The 21360-nt window shown below is 38.5% G+C and overlaps 2 protein-coding genes and 1 long non-coding RNA gene across 4 annotated transcripts in view; 2 read left to right on the top strand and 1 right to left on the bottom strand.

Moving 5' to 3' along the window:
* The window catches only part of LOC132700497 (pituitary homeobox homolog Ptx1), an 87513-nt gene extending 66414 nt beyond the window's left edge, over nt 1–21099 (top strand). For both annotated transcript variants that reach the window (XM_060667854.1, XM_060667855.1), the window contains exon 5: nt 20153–21099. In XM_060667854.1, coding sequence (XP_060523837.1) covers nt 20153–20746 — 594 coding nt within the window. In that variant the 3' untranslated portion in view covers nt 20747–21099. The remainder of the gene's footprint in view (nt 1–20152) is intronic.
* On the bottom strand, nt 6471–10958 carry LOC132700499 (uncharacterized). The gene is made up of 4 exons (XR_009618649.1): nt 10826–10958; nt 10702–10765; nt 10316–10644; nt 6471–6485 (listed from the first exon to the last, which is right to left on the bottom strand). It is a non-coding gene; the product is annotated as an uncharacterized LOC132700499 (long non-coding RNA).
* LOC132700498 (uncharacterized) lies at nt 11284–12436 on the top strand. The gene is made up of 2 exons (XM_060667856.1): nt 11284–11423; nt 12084–12436. The coding sequence occupies exons 1-2, from the start codon at nt 11378–11380 to the stop codon at nt 12434–12436; spliced, it is 399 nt and encodes a 132-aa protein (XP_060523839.1). The 5' UTR covers nt 11284–11377.
* Nucleotides 21100–21360: the final 261 nt, after the last annotated feature.

Raw genomic sequence — 21360 nt, 5'->3', positions numbered from 1 at the left:
GATTGAGTTGAAAATCAACATTACGTTAATTTTTTAAGTTCCAATCTAATGATGATTTCTTCACCTCGGAAATTAACCAACTCAAAGTTTTGATCCAGAACCTGTAGGGTAATGTTGTAGATTTGTCGTTTGTTTACTGGCAAGTACGTTAGATATTTAGGAGTTTCGTCGATGGCGTACCCCGGATCGACGGACAAGGCAAACTCGTAAATTGTGTGCGAAGGTCTGTCGTTGTAGAACGCTCCAGACGTTATGTTACTATCTACATGTATCGTTCGCACTTTTATTATATCCACGGGTAAATCTGAGGAATGCATAATATTGGGCTCCAAAATTTTCTGTGAAAACCCCAATAATTTTCCGATACTGTCCGAGTGTTGTTTAAAGTTTACCCCGTATACGGGGCTGTAGATTTCACACTTTATCGTATTATTGTTGGGTTTGATTGATATCTCCTCTATTAACTTTGGGATCGTATTCTTCTCTTCCTTATTTTTTGGCAGATGTTCGTTAATGTAGGTTTCAATGTCGCTAATTTCATAGGACCCGGTCGGAATTTCAATTACGTTTTCTTTATTGTTACCATCGAAGTAGTAAAATTTATTCGAACCCTTATCTATGTTGGGAATGTTGTTGTAAGAGTGGAATCCAATCAGCGCTAAACCGTACTCTACATCTTCATCCAACTGCAGCGGATTGACAAAGTCGATGGATAATGTCGACGTGTTCCCTTTTAACGTAAATATGATCGACATGTTGACTGCTTATAGGTCCGCGATTTCAGTCCTTTTTATAGAGAAATTGCAAACACAAATGACCGCAATTGTATTGCGTAAACTTTTGATATCTATCGTGATTATAGTAGATATTGGCGCTGTTGCCGAAATATTTAACAAGTTCTGCGGGTGGTTTAAGGTTACCGAAACTGTCAAAATACTCAACATCGTTTCCCTTCCTCTTTTTGTATGCTACCCAGTGGGTTCCTCTATTTCGACGAACATCCAAATTTACGATTCCGCATTCTTGCGATCTGATTCGACGGGGTAAACTATCTCGCATAAAAACACCCCTGAAGTGAGGAATTTTTAATTTGCGCGCCAGAGATATTAAATCGACGTCGTATAGAGCCCTTCTGGGTAGCTTTATTGGGAGTTTTTTTGTTTCTTCAGATAAAGACCGAATCCGCCGCGCGGACTCTTTTTCAAGAATAGACCCGATCCCTTTTTTCCAATCTCTTCCATAGCTCGGTTATGGCGGTTGTCCTCTTCGAGTTTCTTTCGTGCGTTTTTCGCATCGATGACAGTTTTAGCGATAGCAGCGGCTCCGCCCGAGAGCGAACCTAAAGCCCCTAGCGCTCCTAATAACGGTAAAAGTGGTAAAATACCGCCCGATTTTGATTCGAACGGTATAATTCTAGGTACCCTAATTTTTTTACGTCCTCCCGCTTTTCTTACAGCGGCTCTGCCAGCTCGAAGCGCTTCCAGTGCCGATCTTCTAAGCATTTTAGGGTTATCGATATGAAACAATTGTTTCTTCTTTAATGCATTGCGAACCTTTTTCACGACACCCTGTCGAAACGAAACAGAGGGACGCCGTTGTTGACCCATACCGAGCTTACGTTTAGTTTTCATAGTCGCGGTGACAAAGAATGCGGCAGCTTTTTCACCAAACTTTGCGTCTTTAGATTTTACTCGCTGCCACGCACGCGTTTCCAATTCTTTATCCGCTTTATGACGTTCGTCTAACGATTTGTTTTGCGAATAGGCAATGTCGTGTACCTTACACGCAGCGTCCAAAGGATTCACCCCGCTATCGCCTCGGTTCAAGCGTTTTTCCAATTTTGTACCGGGACCGCAAAACTGGTAACCCGGAATGTGTACTTCAAAAGGTAACTTGTTAATAAGCGTGTTAACGAGACCACTTCCGGACGCGAAGCATAACATACTAATTAAAGGAAATTGCTTGTGTCGTATATATATACGAGGTGTCTCGAATAAACATTGTAGTCATGCGGGTGGTGCAGCAGAAACTCAAGCTCCCCATCGATAATTTAGATTTGGTTTGCGGAGATGGTTTCTTTAACAAAAGCAAACACGGTCAACTGCTACCCAATTCATTTAGGGCGGTGTTTTGCGGACCTAGCGGTTGCGGCAAAACCAACACCATGTTAGCGCTACTCTTTAACCCCAACGGGGCAAGTTTCGAAAATGTTTACGTCTACTCAAAGTCGTTGTATCAACCAAAATATCAACTGTTATCTCGCGTATTGAGCAATGTCAAAGGAGTTGGATATTATCCCTACAGTGAAAGAGACTCGATAATCGACCCCAGCGACGCGAAAGAGAATTCTCTGTTTATTTTCGACGACGTGGCGTGCGACAAGCAAGATAAAATTCGCGAGTATTTTTCGATGTGCCGACACAAGGCCATCGACGCTATTTATCTCTGTCAGACATACTCCAAGGTACCCAAGCAATTGATACGTGACAATTGCAATATTGTCGCGTTGTTTAAACAGGATGACATGAATTTACGTCACGTTTATGATGAACATGTCTCACCCGACGTTTCATACGACACGTTTAAACAAATTTGTTCCGAGTGCTGGAAAGAAAAGTACGGCTGTTTGATAATTGTCAAAGATTTCGACGTAAAAAACGGACGCTACCGCAAGGGTTTCGATAAATATATAAAAGTCGATATTTAATTGTCGATAGAAACAGTCATGAAGGCGACGTCCGCCGACATCGCCGACGCGGCGCTAAAAAAAAAAGTAAACGAGTTGTCTAGATCTATTCGAAAGAAGTATTTAACATTAAAATTGGGTAAGAGCGAAGAGGATGCGTCAATTCGGAAGCTTTTCAAACCCGTCAGCGAGCCGCTAGAACGTATAGCAAAAATAAAGCTATCACCGTCACCGGCAGAAATAAAAACTGAACGTCGAGGTGTCAAGCGGGAACACAAAAAGGAACCGAACGAAGAAACAAAAAATAAGGTTAACGTATCATTTTTGCCTATGGAAGAAATTCAGGAAACGCCGGATCCCAATAAGAGCGTTGAGATGCAAAATATCGATGAGGAGGAAGATGATGTGTTTGACACATCGAGCGTGGCCAACGCATCCCTTCAATCATACCTGGAACAATATCCAGAAATTTCCCATTCATATATTCAAAATTTATGGGTAAAATCGCCCGACACCGATATTGTTTACGGACCCGTTTACGACAAAATATCATCCAAATGGTTTCTCGGCAATAAATCGCTGGATTTTCATCAAGGATCTGGCGATATTATTGTAGACGGCGAGAGATATTCCGGTACCCGCGGCTTGTATAATTTGGTGTTTTTGAAAGATCCCATAGCATACACAAAAGACGATTTGGCACAATATAAAAAAATAATGGAGGCTACCCAGGTGCACAGGGACGCGATCGGACGTTTGAAAGGCGCATCGACTGTACCAAAATATACCAAGGTCATCCGACCCTTAATAAAATCTCAGTCGCGTTCGTACTCGTACAGCGGTCAAGGTTATAATATGCGTTATAATGACGCTCCTACTGAATATGTATACTGGGACGACGTCAATGAACTCGTAGAGCGTCTGAAATTACTAATCGCGTCGAAACACGCAGGCAACACGTCTCATGATAACGAAATAGTTTCAATCGTTGAAGAGCTAAAAGAATCAGGTTTTATACGTTAGTTTAACGATGAGTCTGGACAAGTTTGGACGTTCTAGCGCGCTGCGCTCTAAACGACCCTTCACTAATACTGTGATTAGAAGCGCCCTCGACTATATGCCAGACGGAAACGTCAATATGAACAATTTAAAAATTTGCAATGTCCAAACGCCTAGCGATGACGGTGACGTGGCTAACAAAAAATATGTGGATGAGACAAGTAATTTATTAAAAATTGCATTGAGAAAGATTATTGGACAGAAACTCGAAGCGTACACGAAAAGATTACAAATTGAAGACAAAACTAAATTCTCGCGTCTTGAAGAACAACTGAAAATGAGTAGCACTACACTCGAAAATGAAATTATGCAGTTTCGCGAAGTTTTCCACCAAAAGCTAAGCGAAATGAGCGCAAAGAAAGATTTGGAAAAGCACATGACAAAAGTCGCCGTTTTGTCACAGCAATTTCATGATATTGTAACCAAAATGGAGCGACTTACGAACGAAAATGAGAATATAATGAAGGTATTGAAACAAAGGGTTTTAAATCCTCCATCGCAACCGAACACACATTATGAATAAAGAGAAGGTACAACTGGTTCGAGAACTGCACAAGCCGGCACGCAGAAATTATGCTCGCCGCCGGACTATAATACGAGGGATGGATGACCTGTGGCAAGCGGATCTGGCCCAATTAGATCGCTACAGCAAACAAAACAGAAATTTTAAATTCGTGCTGGTTGTGATAGACTGTTTCTCAAAATATGTATGGTGTCGCCCGTTGAAAACCAAAACCGGGGTCGAAGTCGCCAAGGCGTTTTCCAAAATTCTCAAGGACGGACGGCACCCTCAAAACTTGCAAACGGATCTCGGTAAAGAATTTTACAACGACACGTTTCTGAAACTTGTGGATAAGCATAAAATTAACCACTATAGTACGTATAGCATAAAAAAGGCCTCAATTGTCGAACGGGTGATACGTACCCTCAAAGAGAAATTGTTTCGACATTTTTCTTTACGCGGGACGTACAAATGGATCGATGTGCTCGCCTCTATCGTTGATGAATACAATAACACAAAACATAGAACGACGGGTACGAAACCCATCGATGTGAGTAAGAGCAACGAAAAGAGAATTTTGAAAACCGCGTATAGTAGCATAAAAATATTCGGTCCTCGTAAACTTAAAGTCGGCGACATCGTTAGAATCAGCAAAGTCAAGCACGTTTTCAACAAAGGTTATACACCGAATTGGACCACGGAATTGTTTAAAATTGTTAAAGTACGGGTTACTAACCCCGTAACGTATTTGCTTCAAGATATGCAGGGTAAACCCATAATGGGCGGATTTTATGAAGAAGAATTGCAGAAGACAGTTAACCCGGACTTATATCTCGTCGAAAAGGTGTTGCGCAGACGAGGCAATATGGTTCTCGTGCGCTGGTTGGGATTGGATAAGTCGCACGATTCGTGGGTAGACAACGTAGACGTTTTGAAATAAATTTAGTCTCGATTTAGAAGTTCTGACATAAATACGTGTATATGATGGCTCAAGAGAAAATTGTGACATCCAACGAATTGTATAATTTATTGGAAAATTTCGAGTTGCAATTTCCTTCATCAGAAGTGCTCCCGTCCAGCTTCGTTCCTGTAGAGCAACAAACCAAAAAATCTGCGACCAAACGAAAACAAAGTGCGTCGGTCGTATCCCGCAAGAAGAAGAAGAAAACTACCACAAGTGAAGCGTTTGCAGCTCCAACGTCATCCGCTGATTGGCTCGAAGTGTTCACGGACGGTAGAGAAAAAAGTGTCATTTGTGAGGCATTCAATTTAAAAAGAAACTTGGCGTCTCAGTTGTCGGGATTAGAGTGCAATATCAACGAAATTGAAACACAAATTGCGCTTTTTAATACAGACTTGCAAGTGGCGCGGATGCAAGCTCAAGAGTGCAAAAGAAAACTAGAACAATTTAATAATTTAGCATTTAACGAAATTGTAAAATAGTAATAATGTATATAATAAATAAATTATACAATTACAAACTTCTGTGTAATTATTATGCGGTGTTGTGGTGGTGGTAAAAAAGAAAATAGCGTCTAAATATATACATGTTTATTCTTGTTGCAATACAATGGAATACAATCAATACATAAAAGTCTTATCTACAGTTACATATGTTATAATAAAACCACAGTATTAATAGTTCAATGGACTATCAGAAAAGCGTAACTTTTTTCCATATTTCCTCTCATCGTGAAGCATTAAATTACATTCATCTTCAGTTTCTACAGTGAACAAAACTTCTTCAAAGCAGCTTTGACACCAAAATTGTTTATCGTGATATACATCATTCAAATTATTTATATCCAGCTGTAAATGATAGTGATCCAATAAAAGTCTAAAATTTTTCTTTTTAAATTTTTTAACTACTTGAAATATAAAGTGACAAGATTTACAAACTAAAATTTCCGAATATTTTATCCTGTAATAACTGACCCATAAACAGTAAGCGGATTCTCCGTCAAAATCAATGGTTGGAGTTGCCAAAATGCTATTTCTGTAAGACGATCCAAATCTCTTATTCAACAGAATGAATTCTAAATTTAATAAAGAATTGCCATCAGACTGGAGCGCTAATTGTTTAAGGTACTTCCATCTATATTTCGAATAATATTTAAATATTAGTATCGTTAGTTTCCAAGGCAAAGGTGACTCAAGCAAAAAATCAGCACTACACCTAATATTTTCGCAAATTGTTATAATACAAAGGCTTTCTAATGTAAGTTGTTTGACCATAATCTGTAACAAAAATATATTAAAAAATAATTACGGCACTTTATAATGTCCCCACGGAAGCGTTTCATATGAATTCGGCAAAAGATAACGTTTATCGTCTAAAGGACTCAAGGCAACTTTTGTTTGTTCGATGCTAAATACATTGTGAGTGTATGAACGAATGGTTCGTTGAGTGGCGTACTTTTCCCTAAAATTTGTTAAGCATTCTACGTAGTCATCAAATGAAATTTTATTTTTTACAATATTGTACTGAATACCCTTTGACTTTTTAACTACCGAACCCGTTAAAATTTTGAAAGTATACATTTTCGACCTTAACCCCGCATAATGACTAATGATGGTGCCATTAGTCTCATCCTTCATCAACCCCAAAACCTTTTTGTTGATTTGCGGTATATTATAGGGATTGTCATTAGGATAATCAGACGTGTCAAATTTTGTTAAATCGGCCTTAATAACGCTTTCATATGCGTCATAACATTTGATATTATAAATGAAACTGTCCGTATCCATGTATTGAATTTTACATTTTTCGGGACCCAAATTTGGAAGCATGTAATTATAATGAAACTCGTACATGGTCGTTTTCGACAAATCCAATATGGACATTCCAATATAAAGTGGCTTATTAAAGCAAAGTTCCGATTTTTTTAATTCTATAAGCAACAAATTGTTATCAAGTATGGTTCTACTGTGAAATCTAGGACTAGAAATTAAATTTTTCGCACCGTAGCGACCATCCCACGCTTTAACAAATTTAACAATACGATGCTTGCGAATGTTTTCCATTGTTTTACCGTAAGCGGCATTATTAAACAATTTGTATAAATTTATACCAAATTTTGTCTTTGCTTGGGTTCTTAATTTATTATTATGATCGATATAACATTTCAACCAACGAGATTGGTTAAATTTTAATATTTTGTGAATTTTCTTTAGTACGAGACCGTTTTTGAGAGCCTGTTTTAAATTGCGATAGTGTATGACGTATTTTTCTTTATTATACAAAGTAGTCATTAGTTTTGGTAACTTTGAATTGGGGGGCACTCGATGTTCGGCACAAAATGGAAAATCTCTATGTGTGTCATGTAATTTCTGCGGGTATTCCAGGTCTACCTCTAGGATATATCCTTGGGAAGATTCATCTGGAATGTTCATGACATTAAATGAATCAATCTCTTGATGAGACATCCAGTCGAATCCTCCGTAAGGAAGAGGCTCGCACATGGCCTTGCCATAGAGGTTATTGACGTCAAAGTACATGATATAGGAATCATCCCTGGATGAATCGTAGTTGGGCATATATTTATTGTTGGCCTCCGCATATCTACCAACACACACCGAAATTCCACCTCGTATAGCCCGCTCGATAAACATAATTTGGTCAATGTCGCGCAAAAGTTCTAAACGACATTTTGTGAATCTAAGCATGCAATCCCATGTATACCCGGGCATACTGAAATACCACGCCGGATCCAAAACGTGTGTTGCCATACAAGTTTTTCGAAAATTTTCGAATATATCTGCCAGAAGAATAACGTCGGTTTTTAAATACAAATCTGAATACTCGCCTAAATTTTTTATTTCAAACGACTGCCAAACACTTTGTGCGTGGGAATATTTTTCTTCACTAATATTGCTTTCACTTAATTTATTATAGAATTCTTCAATCGGGGGTAAAGTTGTTTCATTTAATTTGTCTATATGGTCGATGTAATCGTAACAAAAAATACCTTTTTGCGACAGTAAATTTAATTTTGATTCGTCGAGATCGGAAAATTCTTTTCTTAAAATATATAGTTCATTTTTATCCATACTGGAAACTAAATTATCCAGAGATGCTCCCAAAAATCTAAACGAATCTATAAATCTAAATTTTATGTTATAATCAGGTTCGAAATATGTAAAAGAGATGTATTTTTCCTTATTAACCGGAACTATGGATACATAGCTTTTTTTTGCTAAAACCGGAAGCAGGAAGTGGCTATCGTATCCAGAAAGGTTCTGGAATACTACGGGCACTACAAATATTTTTTTAAAATTTAAATTACAAGCCTGATGGGCAAAACCTCTAAATTTACCAGTAAAATGATCATGGTCACGAACAATAACATCTTCTTTTAAAAAAGGTTTTTCACAAATATGACAATGACTCGACCTTTGATCTAGACTAATTTCACTATCCATTGGTATAATATCCTTAAATTTTGAACGAACAAATTTTGATAAATTAGATATTTCCTCCACGAACCAATCAATACAATCTAGACCACGATAACTTTTGAAAAATGATATTGAATCATCATAAGAACATTTAAAGTAATATGCAGCACTGTAAGCTTCGTGCTTTTGGTATTTCGAGGTTTTATCTGAAATTTTCAAATTTACTTTTCTCAATTGACTCTCAAAATCGGCGTAAATTACAAACGGAGTCCTTTGTTTATATATATGGTTTCGAAATTCAACGTAATCATATTTGGGAAAAGACACTTTATACTCATTGAAACTGGAACATATTGTTTCATGGTCATGTAGACGAGTTTCGTTATTGAAATAATTCAAACACCTATCGCAAATGTATTTCTTGTGATTATATTTACTGAGCTGTGAGGAAACTAATCGAGACAAATTTTTAATGTAACAATAGTGATATTTTATTTCTTCATAATCATTATCTTGCGGATCAGGATCAAAATCATTAACTTTTGGATAATATTTATTTTGTATTAACAACAAATTTGAATGTTTTTCGCGTTTTTCTTTTGTTAATCGTGCAGGTAACACGGAATAAAAACTAGTTTTTTCATTTTTATTAAGCTCTAAGATATAAACATTGATGGAAATATCATTGTCTTTTTCAAATTTGCTTATTTTATTCATTTCCATAGGTGTTTGTAAATTTTCAGTTTTCAAAACACTTTTGTAGTATGGATATGAAGAGGGTAAATACTGACGAAAACGTGCTGGAAAGAGTCCGCATACAACTGACCAATAAAAACACGCTTGATCGTCATTTCTAATGTTAATACAAGCCCTTTTATTCGCAATTTCTTTAGGCAACTCAACGAAGGATGACCCGTTACCCATTTCAAATTTATTAATGTTAATCTCTAAATAAATAATATTATTTAAAGCCCACCCGGAATCACGTTCCTGAAACTCTGACATTTGATTTAAAATTTTATCTTGCACATTTTCAACAAACCAATCATTCAATTCTGTTCCTAAATCAACTACAGCATTTCCGGTACTCAGATATTTAACATCAACTTCGCCTTGGACATCATTTTTTGCCTTAATAAATTCACCGCAAAATGTGGTATTTACTTTCAGCAATAAAAATTTCTTTAAAATTTGACTAATTTTTTGTTGAAATATTGGACGACAATCGTTTAAAAATTGAATTAAATCTTTATGAAGTAAATTAATTATGACACCGGTCTGAACTCTTCCCTGGAAACACGACGCTACCGATTCCCATACAACCATTTCATTTGTGTTTGTCTCACGGCTACTACTTTGTAATCCCAATCCAAAATGCTTATGTTGATAATTAAGAATAATTTTTCTAATAGCTTTCAGATGTTGAATTGTAGTTTGTAATTTTCTTTTTAACCCAATAGATAAATCCTTTTCGTTAGAAACGATTTGGTTGCAAGATTCAATATTTTTATTTAGTCTCCTAAGCCACACATCACTATCTCTAAGAGTGAACTTGTCGGAAATATGCTTTTTTAATTTTTGTAAGGTTAAAATTAAGATTTGCGCTCTATGAATGATCTGCTTTACGCGCATCGTGGTTTATTAAATATATAACAGTAAATAAGACTTACCCTGTATAATATGTTGATTAATTTTGAATTATTTTGAATTTCTTTAAAGAGTTGGGCTTTCCAATATCTTTGGATCCCTCGTAGACCAGTTTGTACTGCCCCGACGCAAAGTGTTCTAGTCTCGGACGGAAAGCTTCTGTCACGCGAGTAGGAAGAAATACTACGGAATTTTCTAATTGCAGCAACACGGAATTGCCAAATTTTGTATTAACAATTTTGGCTCTAGTAATTTTAAACGGAACGCCTATCGGCAATTCATGCAGTTTGACAATCGGCTGCTCAAAATCACCTTCTGCAAGACAGGTTTGATTCAGTTGACTTAAGTCCATCTATAAATTATTATTAATTATTTTATCTCAAAATTAAAAAAATAAAAAAAAACTTACGCTTAAGATTGCTGCTATTCTATTTGCGGTTACGGGTTGAGAGTACTAAGATGATCTTTAGGACCTTTATAAAATAATAACAAATGTTAAAGAATTAAAATAAGACAATAAAAAAGGTACTTACTGCTTTTTTGTACGAACACCAAACCACTAAGTTAGCTTCCACGTTGCACGAATAATACCAAAAACAACTACTGACAAAACAGAGAAAAATGAGATGTATTTATACGGTGCGAGAATACTTTCTAAAAGTTAACAAACGAAGACACCTCCACATGCGTTGCAACAAATTTTTCCCATTACGTTAATCCCACGGAGCAAATATAAAGGGGGCAATTAATTATTATTCTCAACAAGCAAAACAACTTGACATTTAGACTCGGCGCGTTTTGAAATTCCACATCCCATACGGAGATTGTAAAAAATGAAAGCAAGTTGGCCTTGATCTTTTGCGGCAACATACGTTCGTCCAACGTCCGAAACGGTTGCGTTCCCGTGTGAAAGCGTGTTGACCTTGAGACTCCTACCTGCACGGTTGTCTGGCGACAACATCGCGTCTATTCAAATCGGCGTTGGTGCTTGTGGGTAGAAGACCTTTCGACTTTTAATTCAACCATGGAAGGGAGTGCATGTGTATAAATACGTTGCATGTGTATTATAGACTATATTCAGTGCAATGAATACAGAAGTGCGATGTCCATTTCCCTACGACCCTACAACTGGTAAGTTTTATATTTTAATTACCTTTATACAGTGCGCGTCTTTTCTTGTGGGTTTCAGTTTGGGTTATCACTTTTTTGGTTAGTTTCTACCTGTTTTTAAAATATGATACTCATCTTTTTTACGTTGCATAATAACCGATTTAAATTGAGTGTTTTTAATAGCTTTTAAATGACAGTGAATGGAAAAGGGAATTTTGGCTTTTAAAAAATAAACAATTTTTAAATTTGTTTCAAAAATGTTTTATTTTTTGTACTAAAAAATTGCAGTTTGCCTTTTTGACAATAATAATCGAATTAAATTGAGCGTTTTTAATATCTTTTAAATGACAGTGAATAGGGAATTTTGGCTTTTAAAAAATAAACAATTTTTAAAATTACTGAAAGTTTTGTTTCAAAAATGTGCGTTTTATGGGGAAAACGCGAAATATATACATATTTTTGTTTATTTTTTGTACTAAAAAATTGCAGTTTGCCCTTTTGACAATAATACACTTACATTTAAATGACAGTGAATTGAAACGTGAATTTTAGTATGCGCGTATAACTTAAAAAACAATTTTTAAAATTATTTGATAACCCCCCTTTTTGGAAGTTTTGTTTAAAAAAAAAAAATGTGTGTTTTATAGGAAACGCTACATATCATACTTTGTTTTGTTCTAGAAAAAATCGCGGTTTGTCCGTATAACAAGTCGCATATTATGTTGGCGCATCGCTTAGGGCGTCACATATTCAAATCACACAAAGAGTACCGGGGGTTAGAATTCCCGGTACGACATGAAACGACAAGGGAACATCACCAGCAGCAGGAGCAACCCGGTGGATCAAAAGAAACAAAGGAGCAGCAGGAGTACCCGGGTGGGTGGTCGACGGAGTGGGACGGCGAGGAGTGCACTTCGTATTTAGATTTCCTCCGGGAACGGGAAGAAGAACAACGCAAGGAACAGGAACAATGGGATGGTCGACTGAATCGACATAAAAAGAAGAAGAAACTCCTCGCCAGACCAATTTTATAAATAAAATAAAATGTATTAAAATTCAAGTTTATTTAATTATCCTCCCGATCCACCGCGTCACCGCGCCGCACCGTCACCGCCCTCTACCGGGGGGGCCTACGACGGTCGGAGCGCGCGACATCTAGCAGCGACGGGCGGAACCGGGGCAAAACAGGACGCTACACAAGCGCGCGACATCTAGCAGCGACGGGCGGAACCGGGGCAAAACAGGACGCTACACAAGCTGGGTGGGGGGCGGAGCGCACTCTGGTAGACAGGGGGGACACGCGCGGGGGGCCCCCGCTGCGGGGGGGTTAGGAAATTGAGGTTATGTACGGTTTCTGTTGCTTATATCGGCACTATACATCTACTAGCGACCTTCTCAGTTATTTTAAATAAATCGTTTCGATTATAGTAAAATTGTATTTAGGTACATTTTACTCGGAAAATTGCATACGGCGATTATCACGAATCATGAAAGGTTAATAAAAACGTGTGATTATATTGAAAAATAGTAAAAAATTGTTACTCTACTTTGTTTCTTTCATATTCTGGCCGGGAAAATTTGGCGCTGCCCTCGTAAATTGCTGTTCTTTATGTCAAATCCAATAACCTCTGCTTTATTTTGCAGACTGTTAATTTTATTTTGTTTGTAAGCACACTGTATAGTGCACAACATTGTAGAGCGACGTAAGTCGCTACGTCGAAATAATAAGCGTACAGATGGCGCTGTTTCGGCGTCGAGAGAGACGCGGCCATCCGCGATGGCTATCTCGCTAATCCCGTGCAGATTTATGGTGTTAATCATGGGCGGATTAGGCCGACGCCAAGCGGTATAGCCGACTGGGACGCGTTTCGCGTGATATACGGTTGACGTATTCACACACACACACATACACACACGCCGTAACCGCTGTTTATTAATGCGACACCCGTCCTAAATGACGCGGCAATGCGCGAAACGCGGCCTACCGCGATGTAAAGCGTCGCGGTCGCAGAATACCAAGGTTGCGAAAAATCGAAAAACGGCGCCCCCGTGCGGCTGTCCGGGGAACTATTTCAGGATCTGACGTCGACACGGACGTTGTTTAATGTGTATCTCGATTCAGTTTCCGTTTGGTAGTGTCCGAATCCGTGGATTAGGTTTTTTTCGGAACGTTCTTGAACGATTTTATTATGCAAAAAACAACCATTGAGATGCGTCGCATAATAATATGTTGAGCCTTAAAGCCCGGTCCAGACGGGTAACTGAACCTCGTGACGTAACCCGCTCGCGTAACATTTGATGTTCATTTTTCAAAGAAGCTTCCACAGGCTACTGTAATACTTTTTACGAAACAGTTAGCTTCTTCCGAGCTGGCTCGCGTTTTACTCTGTACCTGCTTATACGAGGGCAGCGCCAAAATTTCCCGATCTGAATATGAAAGAAACAAAGTGGAGTAACAATTTTTTATTGTTTTTCAATATAATCCTCCTTAAAAAAATATTCTTTTGGTTTGTCTGCAAAATGATCTAAAACAGCCTCTTTTAATTCAACTTCGTCGTTAAACCGCCGGCCACGTAAGTCCTTTTTCAAATATCCAAACAAATAATAATCGCTGGAGGCCCTATCTGGACTATAGGGAGGATGATCTATCTGTTGGAACCCACACTCTAAAATGGCAACCTGTGCGACACCAGCAGTATGAACAGGTGCATTATGATGCAAAAGACGCACACCTCTGTCAGTCTCGCAACTTATGTAATAATGTTTATGTAAATTTACCATTGACAGTGGTATTAGTTTCTTTAAAATCTATCAAAAGAATTCCTTCACAACCCCAAAAGATCGTGGCCATCGTCTTTTTTGTTGACTGGCAGACTCTGAATTGTCTTGGAGGTGCTTCACCTTTACGACGCTACTCCATTGATTCTTTTTTCACTAGAGGGTCATAATAGAAAACCATAGTTTCATTTCCCGTCACAATAGTCTCTATCACAGACTTCGATTCCGACCGACAGAGTTCCAAAAAAGAGCGCGCGCACTCGACACGGCGTTGCTTTTGAATAGCCGAAAGGTTTCTAGGAACCCATCTTGCACTAACCTTATGCATACATAAATGATCATGCAGGTTTCGACGAACACTTGTATTAGAAGGCTTAGGAATTTCTGAGATTTCCTTGACCTTTAAACGTCGATCACTCTCCACAATCGCAACAATATCTTCCGTTATGACCTCCGCTGGTCGACCAGTTCTTGAATCATCTTCAAGGGACTCCTGCCCCATTCGAAAAGGTTTTGCCCATTCTTGCACTACAGAATACGAAGAAGAATTAATGGTAGACCGCCCTATCATAAAACCATGTTGCTTTGATGTTATACTGTTTTTTAAATTATTGTATAATCTATTGTACGGGAGCGTTTAGAAGAACTGCAAAGTAACGAAATGGGCCGAAAAATTTGAAGTAATGCCCGTGATTATTTTTTCGGGATCGGTTTGATTTACAGTTATAATAAATTAACTCATTAATTAGTAATAATAAGCTTCCTTCGTGGTCGGTGTCGTCACGTGGGGGGTACACATCGCGGATGACAAATCTACGGTCAATACAGGTGCGAGGGGCAGGGAGGGATTCATATTTCGTCGCCGCCGCCGGATGAAAATAAAAGAAACCTCCCGCCCCTAGTTCCGGGTGGTTTCCCGCTCGATTTTCCAGGAAAAGGGCCTCCATTGGGGGGCGGCTCGTCGATCTTCATATCGTGGCCGCAATTAGACGGGTCGTTGGCCACGAGGGGTGGCGGCGGCGGAGGCGGCGAGCGGTAACTTCCCCCCTCACCACCGCGAACAAAAAGAACTCCCCAACGAGACGGGGGAGCGAGACCCAACGCGGATCTAATGGAAGGTGACGTTTCGAAGGGGGGATGGTGGGGGTGCTCTGCCATTGGACGATTGATTTAAATATGGACGCGGAAAATGGGGTGGAATATCGCGTAAAAACCAGGTTTGTTAAGGGAAAACATTCCAAACGGACTGCGATAATAATAGTAACAAAAATAATAATAATAATGGCATCACTAGCGAAAACCTTCCCAAAAGCACTACATGCGCCACAACATCTTACGGAAGGAAATACTTACCTGCTACACAAAAAAGGCGACGCAACACAACCTGAAATTTACAGACCAGTCGCCTGTCTCGCAGTTATAATAATAATAAATTGACTTTATTGTTGTATATTGTTAGATACAAACATACAGTAGAGAAGAGGCGAAGTCTAGCAAGAGCTACTCCACTTAACCTCTTAAATGTTTAAATTGAAAACTAAATGGGAAGTTATACTTACATCGACAAATTACGTACAGTATAATAGATAAATGCAATAGTAATAGAAAGTTATGAAAAATAAAAATAAAAAGAATAACATTGAAAACCAAGGAGGAAGCTCCTCTCTACCAAGATCATATCACCAATACCTGCAAAGCAGGGGACTATTCTGTCTAGCTATCAAGAGAAAAGTAACCCTTAACCCGGAAACAAAGAACAACCCCAAAGCTAATAGCGGCCAAGTTGACAAAGGACGTCCGAATGATATTTGGACTAGGAAAGTGTGCTTTTATGCATGCGGAGAGAGGTGAGATGCTAGAATCCAATTTCATCAGATTAATACCCTCGGTGTAAAGCAGGCGCTAACCGCTGAGTGTTGAAACAAGTGGTAGAGAAGAATCTTAATGAAAAGGATTGGAAAAGTGAACTGAGGTAGTTTTTACTTTTACTAAAAGTTCAGATTATCACGAAATTATATATTTTCATATGACAATTGTTCCGACAACACCGTCTCTTTATCAAATGAAAAATGACAATAAAACGTTAATTAATGGTGTTGTGACAATTTAAGTTTAATAATGGAGAGGTATTTAAATCTAATTGACCGTTAAGCAATACATTTGAATGTCTCATCTTGTTAATCCCCATCGCTTCCAATAAATTTCATTTTCTACTTTTTGTGGCTGTATGTAAAATATTAAAAATGTGTTTTTCTCTGTTTAAGTGTGTAGCATAATTAGAATCTAGACTATTGTTTTAAAACGCTCTTTTATGTTCGTTAATGCGTTTCTTGAAGGACCTGCCTGTTTGTCCAATATAAATTTTAGGACAAGATCCGCATTTCGACCTGTAAACACCTGATTTTTGAGATTTTGGACATTGCATTATCAAACCTTCCTTAAAGATGTAAATCTGTCCATTAAATTCAAAATAATTTTGGACTAAAGATACTATTAAGCAATTTAATAAATCTTGTTTCACCAATGGGTTAACCTGTTTCCGAGTTAGGGTGAAATCTACTAAATCTATCACATCGATAGGTGGAATACTGGGAAATAAGTTTTGTACATCAAAAGACAATAGTGTTGCGTTAGAAGGGATTTTAATATCTTTAATTTTGTTAATTAATTCAAAAGAATTTTTTTTAACTCTCAATTAATAGATATTTAATAGATAACAACAAACACAAAGAAATTTCTCAAGTGTAGTAAAAACTATCAAAAACAAAGCTTGTGAAAATAACATAATATTTCCCGTTGCAGATAAAGGGAAGGCAGTCATAGCTATCGATCTCCCAGAATATATATCAAAAACCAACAATTTTCTTAAGCCTGAACTTTTCCAATGTATCAAACACGATCCTACCCAGTTATATCAAAGACAACTCAAGGAAGTAATTACTAACTCTACACTGTTTAGTGACAAAGACAAATATTTTTTAACAATTATGAATCCACAACCGTCGAAATTATATTCTTTAGTTAAATTAAGTTAACAAGATATTTGCCCATTAGACCAGTCGTGTCTTGTGTAACCGCTCCGGCAGTTAAACTCTCAACAAAATTAGCAAATATTTTAAAGTTCCACATATATTTTAAACCAAAATTTGCAAAAAAAAATCTTTTGAATTAATCAACGAAATTAAAGATATCAAAATTCCTTCTAAGGTAACACTATTATCTTTTGATGTACAAAACTTATTTCCCAGTATTGCACATATGAATGTGTCAGATTTAGTAGATTTCACCCTCACTTGGGAACAGGTCAACCCATTGGTGAAACAAGATTTATTAGATTGCTTAATAGTATCTTTACACCAAAATTATGTTGAATTTAATGGACAGATTTACATCTCTAAGGAAGGTTTGATTATGGGAATCCCACTTAGTCCATTGTTAGATTTTTAGGGATAATTTGGGAAATATCATAGTAGAACATCCTTTAAGTAAAAGTTTTCTATGGTGGCATAGATACGTGGATGATGTCTTTACTTGATTTGTTGGAATTGACAGCAGGACACGACCAGGAATTCTTTTTTAAATTACATTAACTCATAACATAATCTTATAAAATTCGCTATCGAGAATGAACAGGATCACTCTATTAATTTTTTATACTTAACTATAACGAAAACGCAAAACAAATTAAGGTAAGCAAGGTCATATTATACATTTAGCGGCTTTTTAAAAGGGTGTTTAAAATTAAATCCCTTAAAGGCGATTTAACATTGCAAGTCAACCATATATCTTACGTATATTTTTAATTTTGTAAAAACGCAAACCCTTAAGTATTTCAAATTAAAGATAAATGGACTTAAGTCACTTTCAAAAAGAACGGCTCATATATAATATAATTATTAATTATTAATTAATAAAATGTTTTGTATTTGTTTTCAGATTTTCTTTGGCATTTGCAATATATTTTTGTAGTCAGTTATTTTACTTGTCTTACTGTCAAATAGAAAACTCACTCCTGTTTATAGTTTTAGTTGGTACAAATTCATTTATAAGATAAAATACATTCTGCTCAATTCGATCCGATTCCAATACACTCTAAGTTGTAGTTTGCTTGCGAGGAAGTTTTCTTAGAATAGGAATTACATTACATACAATTGAAATGTATATTTTAAGAGAAATCAGTGGCGTACCATCAATGTCTGCCAAAATTGCATTAAAATATCTAAGGTGGTATTACGGATATTAAAAAATATATATAATTTTGAAAACTTTTCGGCCCTGTATCTCAAAAATTTAGGACATATGAAGTTTTTTTTTATTTTTATTTTGTTTTTTTTGGTATATACCGTAAAATTTTGCCCAGAATCGCCTCCCGACGTTTTTTAAGGAAAGCGCGGCGAGCTGGCAACGTCGCGCCTCGTCATGGGAAACACTGACGTCTTAATCAGCCCCGCGAACCGGAAAATAGCCCGAATTGACTTTTAACGCGGCGAATCGGCACGCGTTCGGTCTCCCTCGCGCGCCGCCAATGGACCGTGATTAATGGCATATAAATTGGGACATTTGGACGTTATTTTCCGGGGTCCGGTGGATAATTAGTGGGGACCGGCCGTTAAACACTTCCCAACTGTTGCCAATTATTCCTCCGAACGGGTTTCTGGAAAGACATTATCTCGCGCTTGGGGGGTCGAGATGGTACACTCCCTGCCAATTATCTCTATACACGGTTAAAATGGGTGAAACGCAAAAATATACAAAAATCGAACAAAGAATTTGTGGAATACGGTGCTGGAAAACACTTGACATGTTGACAACGGCATATGGAAAGCAAAAAACATGTTTATAAGTGGTACAAGCTGTTCCAAAATGGCCGAGAAGACGGCGATGATGAACATCGTTCGTCAATAATAACGTAATAATAATATAAAAAAGGGAATAAAGTTCCCACTTTCATGGGTCACCCGGTATACCCAGAGCTGCCTTTTATAGAATAAAATATTTGTGGGTCTTCGTATTAAACGTAATTTTCTTCTGAAGATCAAAAACCAAGCACTCACATTCGTGATCGCGTTTAGCTGTTTCAAAATCTTCTTTGCACAATGTTGCTATTTATAAAACTCCTGGGTTTCTCCTGCGCCGGTTTTTGTTGTGACGTTTCGCCCTTCATCCTGTTTTCACTTTCAGAACTTTGCCGTTTCAGTCAAACTGTCATCCCACTTGTATAATCTAATGTGTCAACCAAGTGGGTTTAAAAGTTGCATGCTAAAATGAAGATTATGTATTTTATATGTATTTATTTGACCGGCCGTTCGTGGTAATCATTAATTTCGATAATTAACGCGGACGTTAAACCAAGCTTAACGTCGTAGCGGCCAAATTTCCGACTGCCTATTTACGAATCATAACGTACAGGGTCGAGGGGTCTTTTGTCGCCACGGGAGGCGCCACATATTGGCCCGAGACGTCCGATATATATACATTAAATTAAGGTCCGACGGGCTTATGCACGCACACACAAATAAATCACTTTACATGCTTATTAGGCGGTTGGGGGGGGGGATAGGGGGGTTGGTTATTGTGCGGCGAGCCGACTTAATTTCGACTTCGACACGTGCCTTAATTCCCACTTAATTGAATGGCGGCCGTTCACGTAGGTTATTTATTTTGATTAATCGGGTTACCGTGATGTCGCGGTGACTGATAGACCGCCGATATTAAATTTCGAACCCGGTGGGCGTTTTAAAACCGACCTAAAAGCGCGGAAATGTTGGACAGATTGAAACGTAGAGGGTATGGTCTGTTCATAGTCACTTTCTTATATCTATGAACACACCATACTGCTTAATAGTTGATGTCGATAGTGTCGAATCGATCTGTTCGTTAACTTGTTTCGGTGCGGAGCCATTCAAATTGATAACACGAAATTTTTTTCGGTTTTTACGCGGATAATGTATCCCCGGACTTCTCTGTTCCAGGTGTGGTTCAAGAACCGCCGCGCAAAATGGCGGAAGCGGGAGCGCAACGCGATGAACGCGATGAACGCGGCCGCCGAGTTCAAGACCGGTTTCGGGTCGCAGTTCAGCGGTCTGATGCCGATCAACGATGACAGCTTCTACTCCTATTCGACCTACAACAACTGGGCGACCAAGGTGCCGAGTCCGCTCGGTACCAAACCGTTCTGGCCGGTGGTACCGTCCAACCACCACCAGAGTCCCGTGAACTGTTTCAACACGACGTCGGTGGCGGCGGCCGCGTCCATGGGCGGCGCCGCGGGGTCAATGTTGCCAGGCGCCATGGGCGGAGGATTGACCAGTACCCCGGGCACCGTGTCGGCCCAGCCCTGCCCTTATACGACCCCGACCAATCCGTATTCCATGTACCACCATAGAACGGCGGCGGAGCCTTGCACCGCCGTCTCCTCCAGCCTCGCCTCTTTGAGGTTGAGGGCGAAGCAGCACACCAACTTCGTGGGCTACTCGAGTGTCAGTCCTGTGAGATCCTCGTCGGCGGGACTGCAGGCCTGCCAGTACGCGGGCAGCGGCATAGGAGTGGGGGAGAGGCCCGGCTGAGACGAGGACGAGGCCCTGGGGCCGCAGCTCAAGCACGAGGACGAGGACGATTGACGGCGGCAGGCGTCGGGACGCCGTTTCCTGGTCTAAGAACTGTTTTTTCTTTTTTATAAATTCGTCGTTAGTTTTGTTTTAAGCGTGCAATTTCCAAGACGGGAAAAATCGCGGGCGTCGTTTACGGCGTAAACGAGATCGTTTCGTGGTTTTTGAAGTTCGAGTTTGATGTTTCGCCGCAGCTTATCGAACAAGGGGTCGTAGACGGGGATCTACTTTATTGGTATATGTTGATATTTCAAAGATAAGTGATTGCAGGTTAATCAAAAAGCAACAAAATACCTAAACATATTTTTTTTTTCAAATAAAAACGCGTAATATTTTTAATTTTAACTTTGTCTACGCTTATGGCACGCAAGAAAATTACCTCATGTCTAGCCTAAGTCTTCCAAAAAAGAACCTAATAGGAAATAAAGGAAATTATGAAGACGGTCATTTATTTGGAAAGGTCTCAAAATATGCATTTTTTTTTTGTCTAGTTACGCTTCAGAAAATGTCAAAATCTTCGTTTTACTTTATTATATCTTTTGTCACGTCCTTAGAAATCAAGCTGATTTGAA

This window comes from Cylas formicarius, unplaced genomic scaffold (assembly GCF_029955315.1).
Source record: "Cylas formicarius isolate icCylForm1 unplaced genomic scaffold, icCylForm1.1 PGA_scaffold_4__25_contigs__length_36172078, whole genome shotgun sequence".
In the NCBI taxonomy this organism is placed as follows: domain Eukaryota; kingdom Metazoa; phylum Arthropoda; class Insecta; order Coleoptera; family Brentidae; genus Cylas; species Cylas formicarius.
Note: the sequence above shows the minus strand (reverse complement) of the source record. Positions and strands in the feature narration are given on the sequence as shown.

Bases quoted from the DNA above. Each gene is read 5' to 3' on its own strand.
- LOC132700498 (XM_060667856.1), top strand. From the start codon at position 11,378: ATGAATACAGAAGTGCGATGTCCATTTCCCTACGACCCTACAACTG. The intron at 11,424-12,083 runs GTAAGTTTTATA...GTTTTGTTCTAG, and splicing joins TCCCTACGACCCTACAACTG to AAAAAATCGCGGTTTGTCCG.